Below are 12,461 nucleotides of genomic sequence, written 5' to 3' on the forward strand. Positions count from 1 at the left end.
AATTTGTCGTCTCCATCAATCTATGATTCTTGCAACCACTTGAAAGAAAAAAGTTCATTTTTCTATTTCTTGAACAAACTTTGATTCTTGAATTTTGATTTTTACCAATCATTTCCACTTTATTTAATTTCTTGGTAAGACAATATAAGAAAAGCATGGTCTAAAAATAAGCTAAAAAACCAATAGCTTTTTTGCGCCAAAATTAAAAATGTGAGGCACTATTCCGGCGTACATTTGTGTGCAATAATTAACAGTGAACTTTTAACGTTAAAGTTGCCTTCTTGTTCTTTGTCCAAGAGAGCAGTTCAGGCAAAATTGAAGTAGTAAAGACACAATAATTTAAGTTGAATTTGGTTACTGTTGATTTAATTCTCTGCCATGAAATTTCCAGTGTGAAAAGATTCTGAACTGTTCAAACGTTTTTGATCTATATACCAGACCCATTGTTGATAGAGAACTTTGATGATTTTCTTGGCATCTAAGACCAATATATAAGCCGTCTTTGTAAAACTCTGTATGTTAAGATCTCCAGTTTCTTTTGAAGTAATTGGATTGCCGTGCGACTCAGAGACTAAACTACGCTAACTGAATTTACTAATCGCTCAGCAAAAAAAATTGGGTTACTGTACTCAAGTCAGCAAAACAAATAGAATGAAAGTAACTCAATCGTAGAGACGGGCCTACTAATTATGTTTGAATAGATAATAGTTTTCGTTGGGCATGTATGAAGAAATAAGTCTGTTCAGTAATTGCGGCGTGGTAGAGGTTAAAGATGAAAGTCACTCTGCATATATCATTTTGAACTAAATTAAGATGTATCTGAAGATTAAGATTTTAGCCCCAAATTTTAAAATACACATTATGATTTATCTTATTTTACATTTTTCCGAGGTTGTAAACTAGGCACCACTGTATCACGGTCCTGTTTTTTATAATTTTTTATAAAGCACCCTTCGTTTTTGTCGGTCGTTAATTTTAACAGTTAGTGCTTTTCTTCACGAGACATTTTGCCTTAAATTTAAAAATTAGCAAAAGGCAAGAAATTTCTTTACTGAGACTTTTGTCGGGTTTTTGGCGGACAAGCCGCCATGATTGAATAATGATTTTCGATTTTATATTTCTGTTAGACCGTATATTGGATTTACATTGACAGTTTTAGCTCAGCCATTGTTTTCTGCAATTTTTTTCTCGCAGTTATGTTTGTTAATTAAATTAGTTGCCTGAATAGGGAAATTAATCTACCTCCTTAGTATTGACATTAATGTGATTCTGAGGAGCACTTAGTGTATTTTTTAGCTAAAAGGTGGTTGTCGTTTCTTCAATATCTTGATGTGGACGATTTTCTTGTTGATATTTTTTCAAACTATTTCTTGATGTTTTTTTATTTTCTTGATGTTTTTTATTTTAAAAGTGTTCTTCTAAGAAGCTCAGTATTTTCGTGTTAACCATCGCATCGTATATAGAAATTGATAACCTCTTCTCTGCTTTTGAATTTTTTCAAAAATATAAGAATTAAAAGAGTGGAAATATTTTGACATTTCTGAAGTTTGCATTTTCACGAATAGTATTTGTGCATAATAATTATTAATAGTAATTGGAAAAAATCTGTACGTTTACTGATTTTATTAGTGTCAGCGGCAGAACAATTTGACTGCAAGTGTCTTTTTCAATTTTTTTTCGACAGTTTGATTTTTCGGGCTTTGATTGTGCGTTTATGTCACGTTCTATGTTTGAGTGATATGCCGTATTTTTTTTTTATTTGATCTCTCTCTGGTTTGATTTATCTGTGTTCATTTATTTTTCTTTTCAGCGTCAGTGAGCCCTTATGTCTGTTACGAGCCCGCACCTGTGAATTTCACCTTTGTTCCTAGTGAAGATGATGATTCAAGTGGCACTGCCAGAGGAGGACGCGAGGTCACCGTATACACCTATCAGGCAAGATTGAATAGTTTCTTTTGCAATTAAAAGTGTTAACTTCCTATTTGCTCTTCATCAGCGTGTGTGGTATTGCAATGTTAATTTGGCATACAAAATTTTTTGAGTTTCTTTTTCTTAGGAAAATGTGCTCCTGTCAAGTTTGGTGGTATCGAGCATCACTTTCAGCGACAGTCCTGCTATTGCTACATATCGATTTGTTATAACATTGTATGACGCAGATGGCACCGAAGTCGCTCAGTCATCCAACGCTGATAACGACCCTAACTATAAGATAGACAACTTGGTAAGTTTCCGACAGCTTTAAAAGATTTTTTAACAAAATTTACCCGCGTTTAGGAAGAGAGCTGGAGTTTCGATGTTCCCTTTAATAACTTTGTTTTTTTAGAGTTTGTCTCCATTTTTACCTGAAAGATTTACGGAACTCCATTTGAGATATTTTTTGAGCGGATCATCTTACTACCTAGTCATTTTCAGACTGGAGTGATGTGGTTGTTTTTTTAATTGCTCTCAAACGAAGTTTGTAGCAATTATATTAGTCCTGTCGGTCTTTTTTTATGCGATTTTTCGCTTGACCAATTTTTCGTCTGACGCTTTTGACTTTTCGTCCTCAAAAACGGGATAAACAGGTAGCGCCCAGCGGGCATTAAGTGCTCTTAGAGCCTTTCAGGTCTGTTTCAGCTCAAACTGTTTTGGAGACTTATACTTATGGTGTGAAGGGCGGTTCAGAGGTTGAGACACCTCCCCCCTTGTTGACCCCCCACCCCCACTATTGGCTCCACCCACCCCCCCCCCCCACCGCTCTTTTGCCCCCCCCCCCTCCAACCCAGTGCTGCCCCCATCAGCCCCCGGTGCACCCCCCCCCCGTGGCTAGCTACTGCCCAAGCCAACCGCTCGCCGGTCGTTTGAGAGCAATTCGCCCGACGTTAGTCGGTTATGTTTTCAAAGTGAAAAGTGTGTTTTGCTGTATTGCTTAAAATCTATTTTTAGTCGGTTAGCAAGAAAACGAATCGCGTAGATAAGACAGCTGTTGCAAATACACCAAATGGAAGTCCCATATCAGCTGCTGTAGTTAAGATGAGGCTGAGGACAGCAACTGCTTTATCGGGAAGTGTGACAATTTGGTTGGCTCCAAGTTGTGCGGGTCAGTAATCAAATTACAACTTCTAACTGGACGTTAAAAATAAGTGCTTTAGGTTTCGGCCAAGTTTTATGCAACTTGTTAGCTTATTTGTTTCTTTTAGCCCTATTAGAAAAGATGTCAGTTTTCTGTCAACGTGAAATTTGAATCTTTGGTGCAAACTGTTTTTTTATTTTAGTTGTAACAAGTGGATCCGTCTCCCAGAGTGCGACCGGTAGGTGCAATTTTTGTTTGTAATTTTTTAAAATCCTTTTTTGTTTCACAAATCGTGTTGAAGTTTCTTTTTATATTTTTAGTTATTGCATGTGAATTTTAATACGCATGTTAATACAAGTTTTTCTTGACTTTGAAATTTTTGCATGCATTTCTCGAATAAGCTGCAAAGATTTGCAAAAACCTTCCTCAGTTATATGTTCTTTGAGTTGAACCGTGCCAGTAAGACATCTTGAGAAAAAAATCTCCAAAGTATCACTCTTTGACAGAGGCTCCATTTCTTTACATTGGATACTTCAGGAGAATAATAAAGATGCTGTTCTAAGCAATTTTCTGATTTGTTTTTTAAAGATAAGTTGCACTCAGATTTATGTTCTTCTTTGGTTACTTTCTTGGACAATTTGTGGCGCTGTTAATTAATGCATTTAATTCCTTGAATTATGATAGACTGGCGGGATTATCAGGTAGTGGTCAGCTTGATCAAGTACCGGTCCGCTTGACCAGCTACGTGTCAATTCGATCAAAAAAATCATAAACGGTAAAAATGTCTTCTATGTCTATGTTAATTTGTGCTGATCTGTTTTAGCAAGTAAGACTGCTTCAGCCTCTTCTGGCCCATCTGCATCGGCTTCAGGTGCGTTTGTCTATTAGAAATGGATTCTTCTAAAGTGGCTGCGATGGCTAAGCAGAGTTGTTATTGGCCATCTCTTGTTTTCTCATATCGTCAAGATTTCCTTTACAATTATATGACTTCATGCTCTCTCAAATCGATTTTCGATACGAACGTGCAGTTTTTCCGAACAATATTGTTGGTGAACGTAATGGAAGGCCCTCTGGAGCAGTTGTGCACTGCATAAATCTAACTGAGTTTCGGCCATCAGGAATTTTTACAAAAAAACTTTCAATATTTTAGGTCTCATTTTCTTCTCTTGCTTTCCGAGGCTACAGGTCATTGAGTTAATTTCTCAGTTATTATCTGACAATCTCCTAGCTGAGTTAAAATGTAATTCCGTTCTGATATTGAATTTGTTGGCATAGCAGTCTACTGCAGTCATTTCTCTTATTATTTTTTTGTCATTAGTTTCCCAGTTGATATTTTGCCCATAAGTTTGTTTTCAGCCGTGGAGAACTTTTGTTCTAACTTTATCCGGAAGTCGTGTTTCATTTATGTTTTTTAAAGTTTTGAGCTGTTATTATTTATTTGTTGGATTCCTGGTTTTATATCTTCAGTTTTTTAAAAAAATTTCCCTTACGTTTGGATTCATGCTACCTTCAGTATACCAAAAGTTTTGACATGCTTTTGTCAGCACAAAATTTTGATAAAGAGTTTCCGTGCAAGGCTCACTGAAGATTTAATTATAGCTGCGAAGCTGTCAGCTGAGCGAAGCTATATTGCGGTGCTCTTGGTTTTTTTACGACTGGAAGAGGAGTATTGGTTTTCTTAAGGTTTTTTTTACCGGAAGTACTATTCGTTCAGACGATGTTTTGACCTAAAAGCGAAAGCGAGCAAAATTGCAGTGTGAACTAATTTTTTCTGAGCGAGAAAAGTTTTTTGATCATGCGCTGCGTTTAGTGAATGACTTTTTGACATAGAAAAGTAGCTTTGACTGAATGGCACATATAGATAACCGTTTTTAGCCGTTTTTTCGTCTAAGTGGCCTAGTTTTTTGCTTGTAATTTGGTTTTTGTTGAAGTAATTTTTAATCGATGCTATGCTGAAATGTAAACCCCGGCAATTGATAGCACACTATTTTGCATAACCTGAAATTGCGTTTCAAGTGCGAAATTGGCACATATTTCTTGATTTTTTAGTTAATTTTTGGCTTTTTTTCTATTAATTTCTTCATTTTTGGATCTTTTAGCTGTTTTTTGTCAAAAATCAGTTAATATGGCAACTTCCCTTTGATAAGTCATATACCCAATGCCTCTTTCTACCTCGATGTAATTTTGTTTCATAAAATTGTACATTTGCTAATCCGATTTTCGTAGTTTTTTGCCAATTTTTTTCAGTTTTTTGTTTGTATTTTGATTTTCTTTACTAGACATAGTATTTTGTGGAACATGAGGGACTTTAATTTTGTCTCAATAAAAATTCAATCATTTTTGATGTTAAGTTTTTGAAAAAACAGATAATTTTTTTTCATAAATGCAGTCTTAAATATTTTTTGACCACTTTTATGCAAAATGTTTCATTGTTTCGCATGTCTGAATACTGCATGTTGTTTTTTCTATGTCTCGAATGCTGATTAATGAAATGTACTCGTTTTTCTTGATTTTTTTTAAATTTGATTTTTAACTTTCAAAAATCAAGAATTGGTCTTTTTGTTACGGTGTTCCTAACATTGTGTCCATATTCTTCACATTCTCGTTTGTATCATTCTAGTTTTGTCCTGGCACCTACTTTTATATTCGTTATATTGATTTTTTCAGTTGTTAAAAAATTGAATGAATTCAGCTTTTTCTTAGATCTTGGTTTCTTCGGTTTGCAATTGATTTAATTCAAAATAAGGCAGTATTGGGAGTTTGCTAGAAAGCCTTTTCCAACATTTCTACTTATTAGTATTCATTGCAATTTTCTTCCGGGCTTGGTATTGTTTTTAGACGATTTTTTGCCTTTGAATATTATTCTATTGCTTTTGTTTTTCTATGATTAATTTAATTTTTGAATTAGTATGAAATCATGTTGTCTAGCATATATACAACAAGAAAGAATCATGTATTATTTTGGTCTTAATTGCCGTGATTAGAAATCTAATTGTAGTGGTTCTCTGATTCTTAAGTTGGAGCACTCTTTTTTGAATAATTTTGACTTTCCTGTTTTTTTTGAAAAGTTTTTATCTGCGGTTTGCTTTCGCGATCTTTTTGAGATTAGAATCAATAATTTTCTGAGGGCAAATGATGGCCCTGTCAGCTTTGTCAGGCTATCAGTTTTTCGACCATCCTAAAAATTTCAGACTTTTTTAACGTTACCAAACGTTTTCAATAATAAACTTTTGCTGCATTTTCTTTCTCTTGGTGATAGTGGTTTAAATTTCACCGATTTTTAGATCAGATCCGGGGAGGTAATGAGTTAATGTCTTAATACAAAAGGTAATGGCTTCAGCTTTTTGTGATGTTTTGTTGCTTCGAGTCGCTTCCGGAATTCTTCCGGCTATGTTTTTTGTTTCGTCGTCTGACGATCTTTTTTCGTTTTACATTTGTTCACACAGGAAAGCTGAAAAAGTCAAATTTTCTGAATGACTTCTTCCTCTCACTAACGGCATTTGCGCGAGTGACGTCATTTCTCACTCGTTTTAGCAAAAGTTTTTAGGTTATTTGCGTGATTAGATTTTGATCGTACTTGACTTACCTCACTCAATAAAATGACTTTTGCTTTTTAAAACTTAAGTTTAATTTGAATTTGTTTGAGGTCAAAGGAGCTCATATGTGCTCACTCGTCATTTCTCACTCGCTTTAGCAAAAGTTTTTAGGTTATTCGCGTGATTAGATTTTGATCATACGTGACTTACCTCACTCAATAAAATGACTTTTGCACTTTAAAACTTAAGTTAATTATGAATTTGTTTAAGGTCAACGGAACTCATATGTGCAGTAAAGGTCCCTAATAAGAGGCTTCTGTGGAATGAATTTTAACAAGCTTATTTAATTTATTTTTGAATGATTTTTTACCTAGTTTTTTGAGCGGCGTCGATTTTTTTTCAATTTAGATCTGTATCGGTTTCTATCTCCATTATATGGCACGCAGGTCTTCTTTCGCAGCTATTCCGGCAATCTGCCGGCTATGTTTATACCTTATCTGTATCTCTTTGTTTTTGTATTTATTTTTGTGTACCTGTAATTTTGAATTTGGGTTTTCTATGTGTTGTGCTGTTGTTTGTTTGTGCTTATGTTTGCGGGCTGCAGCTGTTAATTTTTTTAATTAATAATTTTACCAAGGTCAGTTTTATTAATAATTTTACCATAGTTGAACTTTACCAAGGTCAGTCTGCCTTTTTTGTCTCTCGTTTACAGAGCTAAATGGTCCATTTCGTCGCTAATATCGAAAAATTTGCCGGCTAAGGCTTAATTTTGTTAAAAATCTGTCTGTTATTGAGTCTAAGCTTCGCATTTAGGATTTATGAAATAGGCAACAGTGTTTGCAGTTGCTACGGTCCTGAAATTTATTTGTTGGTAATTACTCAAGAAAATCATGTCTAAAAAAATTTAATTTGCGAGACTCTCTTCCGTTGTGCATTTGTGTGCAAAATTCAACAGAGAATACCAGAATCATTTTTAATGGAAAATTTTGAGGATCTTCTTGGCATCTGAGACCAATATATAAGCCGTTTTTCTAAAACTCTGTATGTTTGATTTTAAGTTTATTTTTAAGTTATTGGATCGCCGTGCGATTCAGAGACTAACCTACGCTAATTGAACAGAGAGCACTCACTTTTTTTCATTATCTTGATATGTTCGGTTTTCTTGTTGACATTTATGATATTCAAAATATTATAAAACACATTTTGGTGTTTTTTTATTTTCTTGATTTTTTTTTATTTCAAAAGTATTCTTCTAAGGAGCTCAGTATTTTCGTAGTAACCATCGCTTCGTATATGGAGATTGATAACCTCTCTGCTTTTGAATTTCTTTGAAAATATAAGAAATCAAGGAGTGGAATTATTTTCACTTTTCTGAAGCTTACATATTCACGAATGATATTTGTGCATAGTAATTATTAAAAGTAATTGGAAAAAATTTGCTGTACGTTTGCTGATTTTATTAATGTCGGCAAATGAACAATTGACGGCAAGTTGCTTTTTCAAGTTTGTTTGATTTTAGGGCTGTGATTGTGCTTTAATGTCACGTTCAACGTTTGAGTGATAAGCCGTATTTTTTTCTTATTGAATCTCTCTATGGTTTGATTACTCAGTGTTCATTTAATTTTTTCTTCAGCATCAGTGAGCCCCTATCTCTGCTTTGAACCAGCGCCTGTGAATTTCACCTTTGTTCCGAGCGAGGATGATGCTTCTAGTGGCACCACCAGAGGAGGACGCGAGGTCACCGTATACACCTATCAGGCAAGATTGAATGGTTTCTGTTGCGAATAAAAGTTTTAACTACGTATTTGCTCTTCTTCAATGTTTTTGGTATTACAATGTTAATTTGGTGAACCACATTTTGACAACTACGGTTCTTATCGTGGCTTGTACTGCTTTCAAAGTGGTTATGTTTTTTTACAAGTTGCGGTTTTTTCCTAGGAAAATGTGCTCCTGTCAAGTTTGGTGGTATCGAGCATCACTTTCAGCGACAGTCCTGCTAGTGCTACATATCGATTTGTTATAACATTGTATGACGCAGATGGCACCGAAGTCGCTCAGTCATCCAACGCTGACAACGACCCTAACTATAAGATAGACAACTTGGTAAGTTTCCGACAGCTTTAAAAGATTTTTTAACAAAAATTACCCGCGTTTAGGAAGAGAGCTGGAGTTTCAATGTTCCCTTTAATAACTTTGTTTTTTTAGAGTTTGTCTCCATTTTTATCTGAAAGATTTACGGAACTCCATTTGAGATATTTTTTGAGCGGATCATCTTACTACCTAGTCATTTTCAGACTGGAGTGATGTGGATGTTCTTTCAAAGTGAAAAGTGTGTTTTGCTGTATTGCTTAAAATCTATTTTTAGTCGGTTAGCAAGAAAACGAATCGCGTAGATGAGACAGCTGTTGCAAACACACCAAATGGAAGTCCCATATTAGCTGCTGTAGTTAAGCTGAGGCTGAGGACAGCAACTGCTTCATCGGGAAGTGTGACAATTTGGTTGGCTCCAAGTTGTGCGGGTCAGTAATCAAATTACAACTTCTAACTGTGGACGTTAAAAATAAGTGCTTTAGATTTCGGTCAAGTTTTATGCAACTTGTTAGCTTATTTGTTTCTTTTAGCTCTTTTAGAAAAGATGTCAGTTTTCTGTCAACGTGAAATGTGAATCTTTGGTGCAAACTGTTTTTTATTTTAGTTGTAACAAGTGGATCCGTCTCCCAGAGTGCGTCCGGTGGGTGCAATTTTTGTTTGTTTATTTTAAAAATCCTTTTTTGTTTCATAAATCGTGTTAAAGTTCCTTTTTATATTTTTAGGTATTACCTGTGAATTTTAGTTCGCATGCTAATACAAATTTTTCTTGACTTTGAACATTTTGCATGCATTTCTCGAATAAGTTGGAGAGATTTGCAAATCCTTCCTCAGTTATATTTTCTTTGAGTTGAACCGTGCCAGTAAGAGACATCTTGAGAAAAAATCTCCAAATGCTACGTATCATTTTTTTGCAGACGCTCCCTTTCTTTATATTGGAAACTTCAGGATAACCATGACGATGCTATGTTTTAAGCAAAATTCTGATTTCATTTTTAAAGATAAGTTGCACTCACATTTTTGGTCTTCTTTGGTTAGTTTCTTGGACAATTGGTTGCGCTATTAGTGAATGCATTTAATTCCATGAATTATGATAGACTGGTTTGTTACTTCTGGTTTGTATGTGAAAATGAGTGTTGTTTGCAGGTAGTCTGTCTGCTTCACCGTCAGTTTCTGGCAGCGCATCTGCGTCGGCTTCAGGTAATCATTTACGGTATCTGAAGACAATCTCTTTTCTTTTTCAACTGTATCGGTTTGCTCCTTGTCTTTGATGGGTAGTGTTTTTCTCAATAAGGTATCAAGTTTGCCTCAATCTTTCTTTTGAATTTTCCTTGAAGAAACTATAGAGACAGGTACAGCAGAAGTAAAATATTTGAAACTTCGATTTTAATCTCATAACCACTGTATGTTTCTCTAAATTAGCTAGTAATTATTATAAAAAATGGCTGTAGTTTTTGGTTGTGGTTTATCTTTTATACGTTTTTTTTGCATTATACCGACATTTTTAATCGTTCACTGTTAAGGGATCGACTTCTGTGGATGCTAGACTCACTGATCACGACGGATGGAATGAGTCTTTGATTGCTGTTATAGACTGACTTTTAATTTGAGCGCTGATAGTTTGCTTCAAACTCGTTAACTTTGTTTTTCTTGGAGCTTCTTTTTTTGGTCTCAATAAATGCTCGAAGAAAATTAAATTGGTCCGCAATTTTTTTTTCGAGGATTTATGTTTTGGGAAGAGTGAGATTAATACAATTTCGTTAAAAAAATCTTATAAAATCCTGTATTTCGGTTTTGTAGTCTCCCTTTTCTTCTGTGTTTTGTATAACAGTAAATCCAGGAATAGCATTGTCATGTTTAACTTTTATTAAACATTTCTCTGGATAAATTCTTTAACAATTCTGCAAATCTGAATTGTGAGTTGGGATGGAAAATTGTCTAAGGATTCACTCCAAGGTTTATCTAAGAGAATGAGCAGCGATCTGAATGTAGCGATGTTTTGCGGCCCAATTTTCAGTTAAATAGGTCACTGTGTTTTTCAAGTTATTTCAATTGTTTGGCTTCTGCATGCCTAATTTAATTATTTTGCTAGTTTTGGTACTGCTTTTTATCAAAACATATTGACACTTTTTTGTTGGGCGATAAGTTCTCCAATACTATTTTCCGCTCACACGAAAGATTTATTTAGTGATCAACACTTGTGTATTGTATATAATAATGAGCGTTGTTTTGCAGGTAGTCTGTCTGCTTCCCCATCAGCTTCTGGCAGCGCTTCTGCGTCGGCTTCAGGTAATCATTTACGCCGTCTTTTTTCACTTTCAATTGCATCGGTTTGCGCCTTGTCAATGGTGGGTAGTTTTTTCTCAATAAGTTATCAGATTTGCCTCATTTTTCGGCTGAGTTTTCCTTGAATAAACTATAGAAACGGATAAATCGGAAGTAAAATAAATGAAATTTGGGTATTAATCTCATAACCACTGTATATTGCTCGAAATTACCGCGTAATTATTTTAAAAAATTGCTGCAGTTTTTGGTTGTGTTTTATCCTTTTTAGGTTTTTATTTGCATTTTACCGACATTTTTAATCGTTAACTGTTAACTGATGGACTCCTGTGGATGTTGGACGCACTGATCACGACGGATAGAATGAGTCCTTGATTGCTGTTATAGACTGACTTTTGTTTTTGGCTTGAGCGCTGATAGTTTGCTTCAAACTCACTAACTTTTTTTTGATTGGATTTTCTTGTCTGTTATTAGTCTCTATAAATGTTCGAAAAAAGTTAAATTGGTCCTCAAAATTTTTTTCGGGGCTTTGTTTTTTGGGAAAAAGTGAGTTAGATTAACACAAATACGTTCAAAAATCTTAACGAGCTTCTGGCAGCGCATCTGCGTCGGCTTCAGGTAATCATTTAGGCCATCTTTTTTCACTTTCAATTGTATCGGTTTGCCCCTTGTCAATTTTGGGTAGTTTTTTCTCACTAAGTTATCGGTTGGCCTCATTTTTTCTTTTAAGTTTTCCTTGAAGAAACGATAGAGTCAGATAAAGTGGAAGTAAAATAAAAGAAGCTTCGTAGTCTGTCTGCCTCACAATCAACTTCTGGCAGCGCATCTGCATCGGCTTCAGGTAATCATATACGCCATCTCAATTCCATTTTTTTCACTTTCGGTTTATTTTTTGTATCTGTTTTCCCCTTATCAATGGTGGGTAGCTTTTTTCATTTTTCAGTAGATTATCAAGTTTGCCTCAATTTTTCATCTGAGTTTTCCTTGAAAAGAACCGATGGAAACTGATAAATTGGAAGTAAAATGAATAAAGTTTCCGTTTTAATCTCATAGCCACTGTATGTTTCGCTAAATTAGGTTGTAGCTATTAGAAAAAATGGCTTTAATTTTTAGTTTTGGTTTAATTTTCATACGGTTTATTTTACCGTTTTTTAAGAAATATATATTCTCTTTTTAATAATGAATCTAAATGGATCTTTTAGTTTTGTCTCCTTTGAATGGATTCTCCGTATTTTTGTTTTTTTTCTAAGCGATGAAGATTTTTTGGTTTGATTACTCAGTGTTCATTTAATTTTTTCTTCAGCATCAGTGAGCCCCTATCTCTGCTTTGAACCAGCGCCTGTGAATTTCACCTTTGTTCCGAGCGAGGATGATGCTTCTAGTGGCACCACCAGAGGAGGACGCGAGGTCACCGTATACACCTATCAGGCAAGATTGAATGGTTTCTGTTGCGAATAAAAGTTTTAACTACGTATTTGCTCTTCTTCAATGTTTTTGGTATT

The 12,461-nt window shown here is 34.9% G+C and overlaps 1 protein-coding gene across 28 annotated transcripts in view; it reads left to right on the top strand.

Moving 5' to 3' along the window:
* LOC142337853 (uncharacterized) overlaps positions 1–12,461 on the top strand; it is a 232,282-nt gene that overhangs the window by 152,067 nt on the left and 67,754 nt on the right. For 25 of the 28 annotated variants that reach the window (XM_075387410.1, XM_075387418.1, XM_075387416.1 and 22 more), the window contains 12 exons: positions 1,811–1,935; positions 2,057–2,221; positions 2,926–3,079; positions 3,255–3,290; positions 3,876–3,923; positions 8,222–8,346; positions 8,527–8,691; positions 8,954–9,107; positions 9,284–9,319; positions 9,823–9,876; positions 10,912–10,965; positions 12,263–12,387. In XM_075387410.1, the coding sequence (XP_075243525.1) occupies positions 1,811–1,935; positions 2,057–2,221; positions 2,926–3,079; positions 3,255–3,290; positions 3,876–3,923; positions 8,222–8,346; positions 8,527–8,691; positions 8,954–9,107; positions 9,284–9,319; positions 9,823–9,876; positions 10,912–10,965; positions 12,263–12,387 (1,241 nt within the window). The remainder of the gene's footprint in view (positions 1–1,810; positions 1,936–2,056; positions 2,222–2,925; positions 3,080–3,254; positions 3,291–3,875; positions 3,924–8,221; positions 8,347–8,526; positions 8,692–8,953; positions 9,108–9,283; positions 9,320–9,822; positions 9,877–10,911; positions 10,966–12,262; positions 12,388–12,461) is intronic. The other 3 variants (XM_075387437.1, XM_075387438.1, XM_075387439.1) reach the window with 1 other exon arrangement.

The sequence above is a fragment of the Convolutriloba macropyga genome, chromosome 4 (assembly GCF_964194025.1).
Source record: "Convolutriloba macropyga chromosome 4, txConMacr16.3, whole genome shotgun sequence".
Lineage (NCBI taxonomy): Eukaryota > Metazoa > Xenacoelomorpha > Acoela > Convolutidae > Convolutriloba > Convolutriloba macropyga.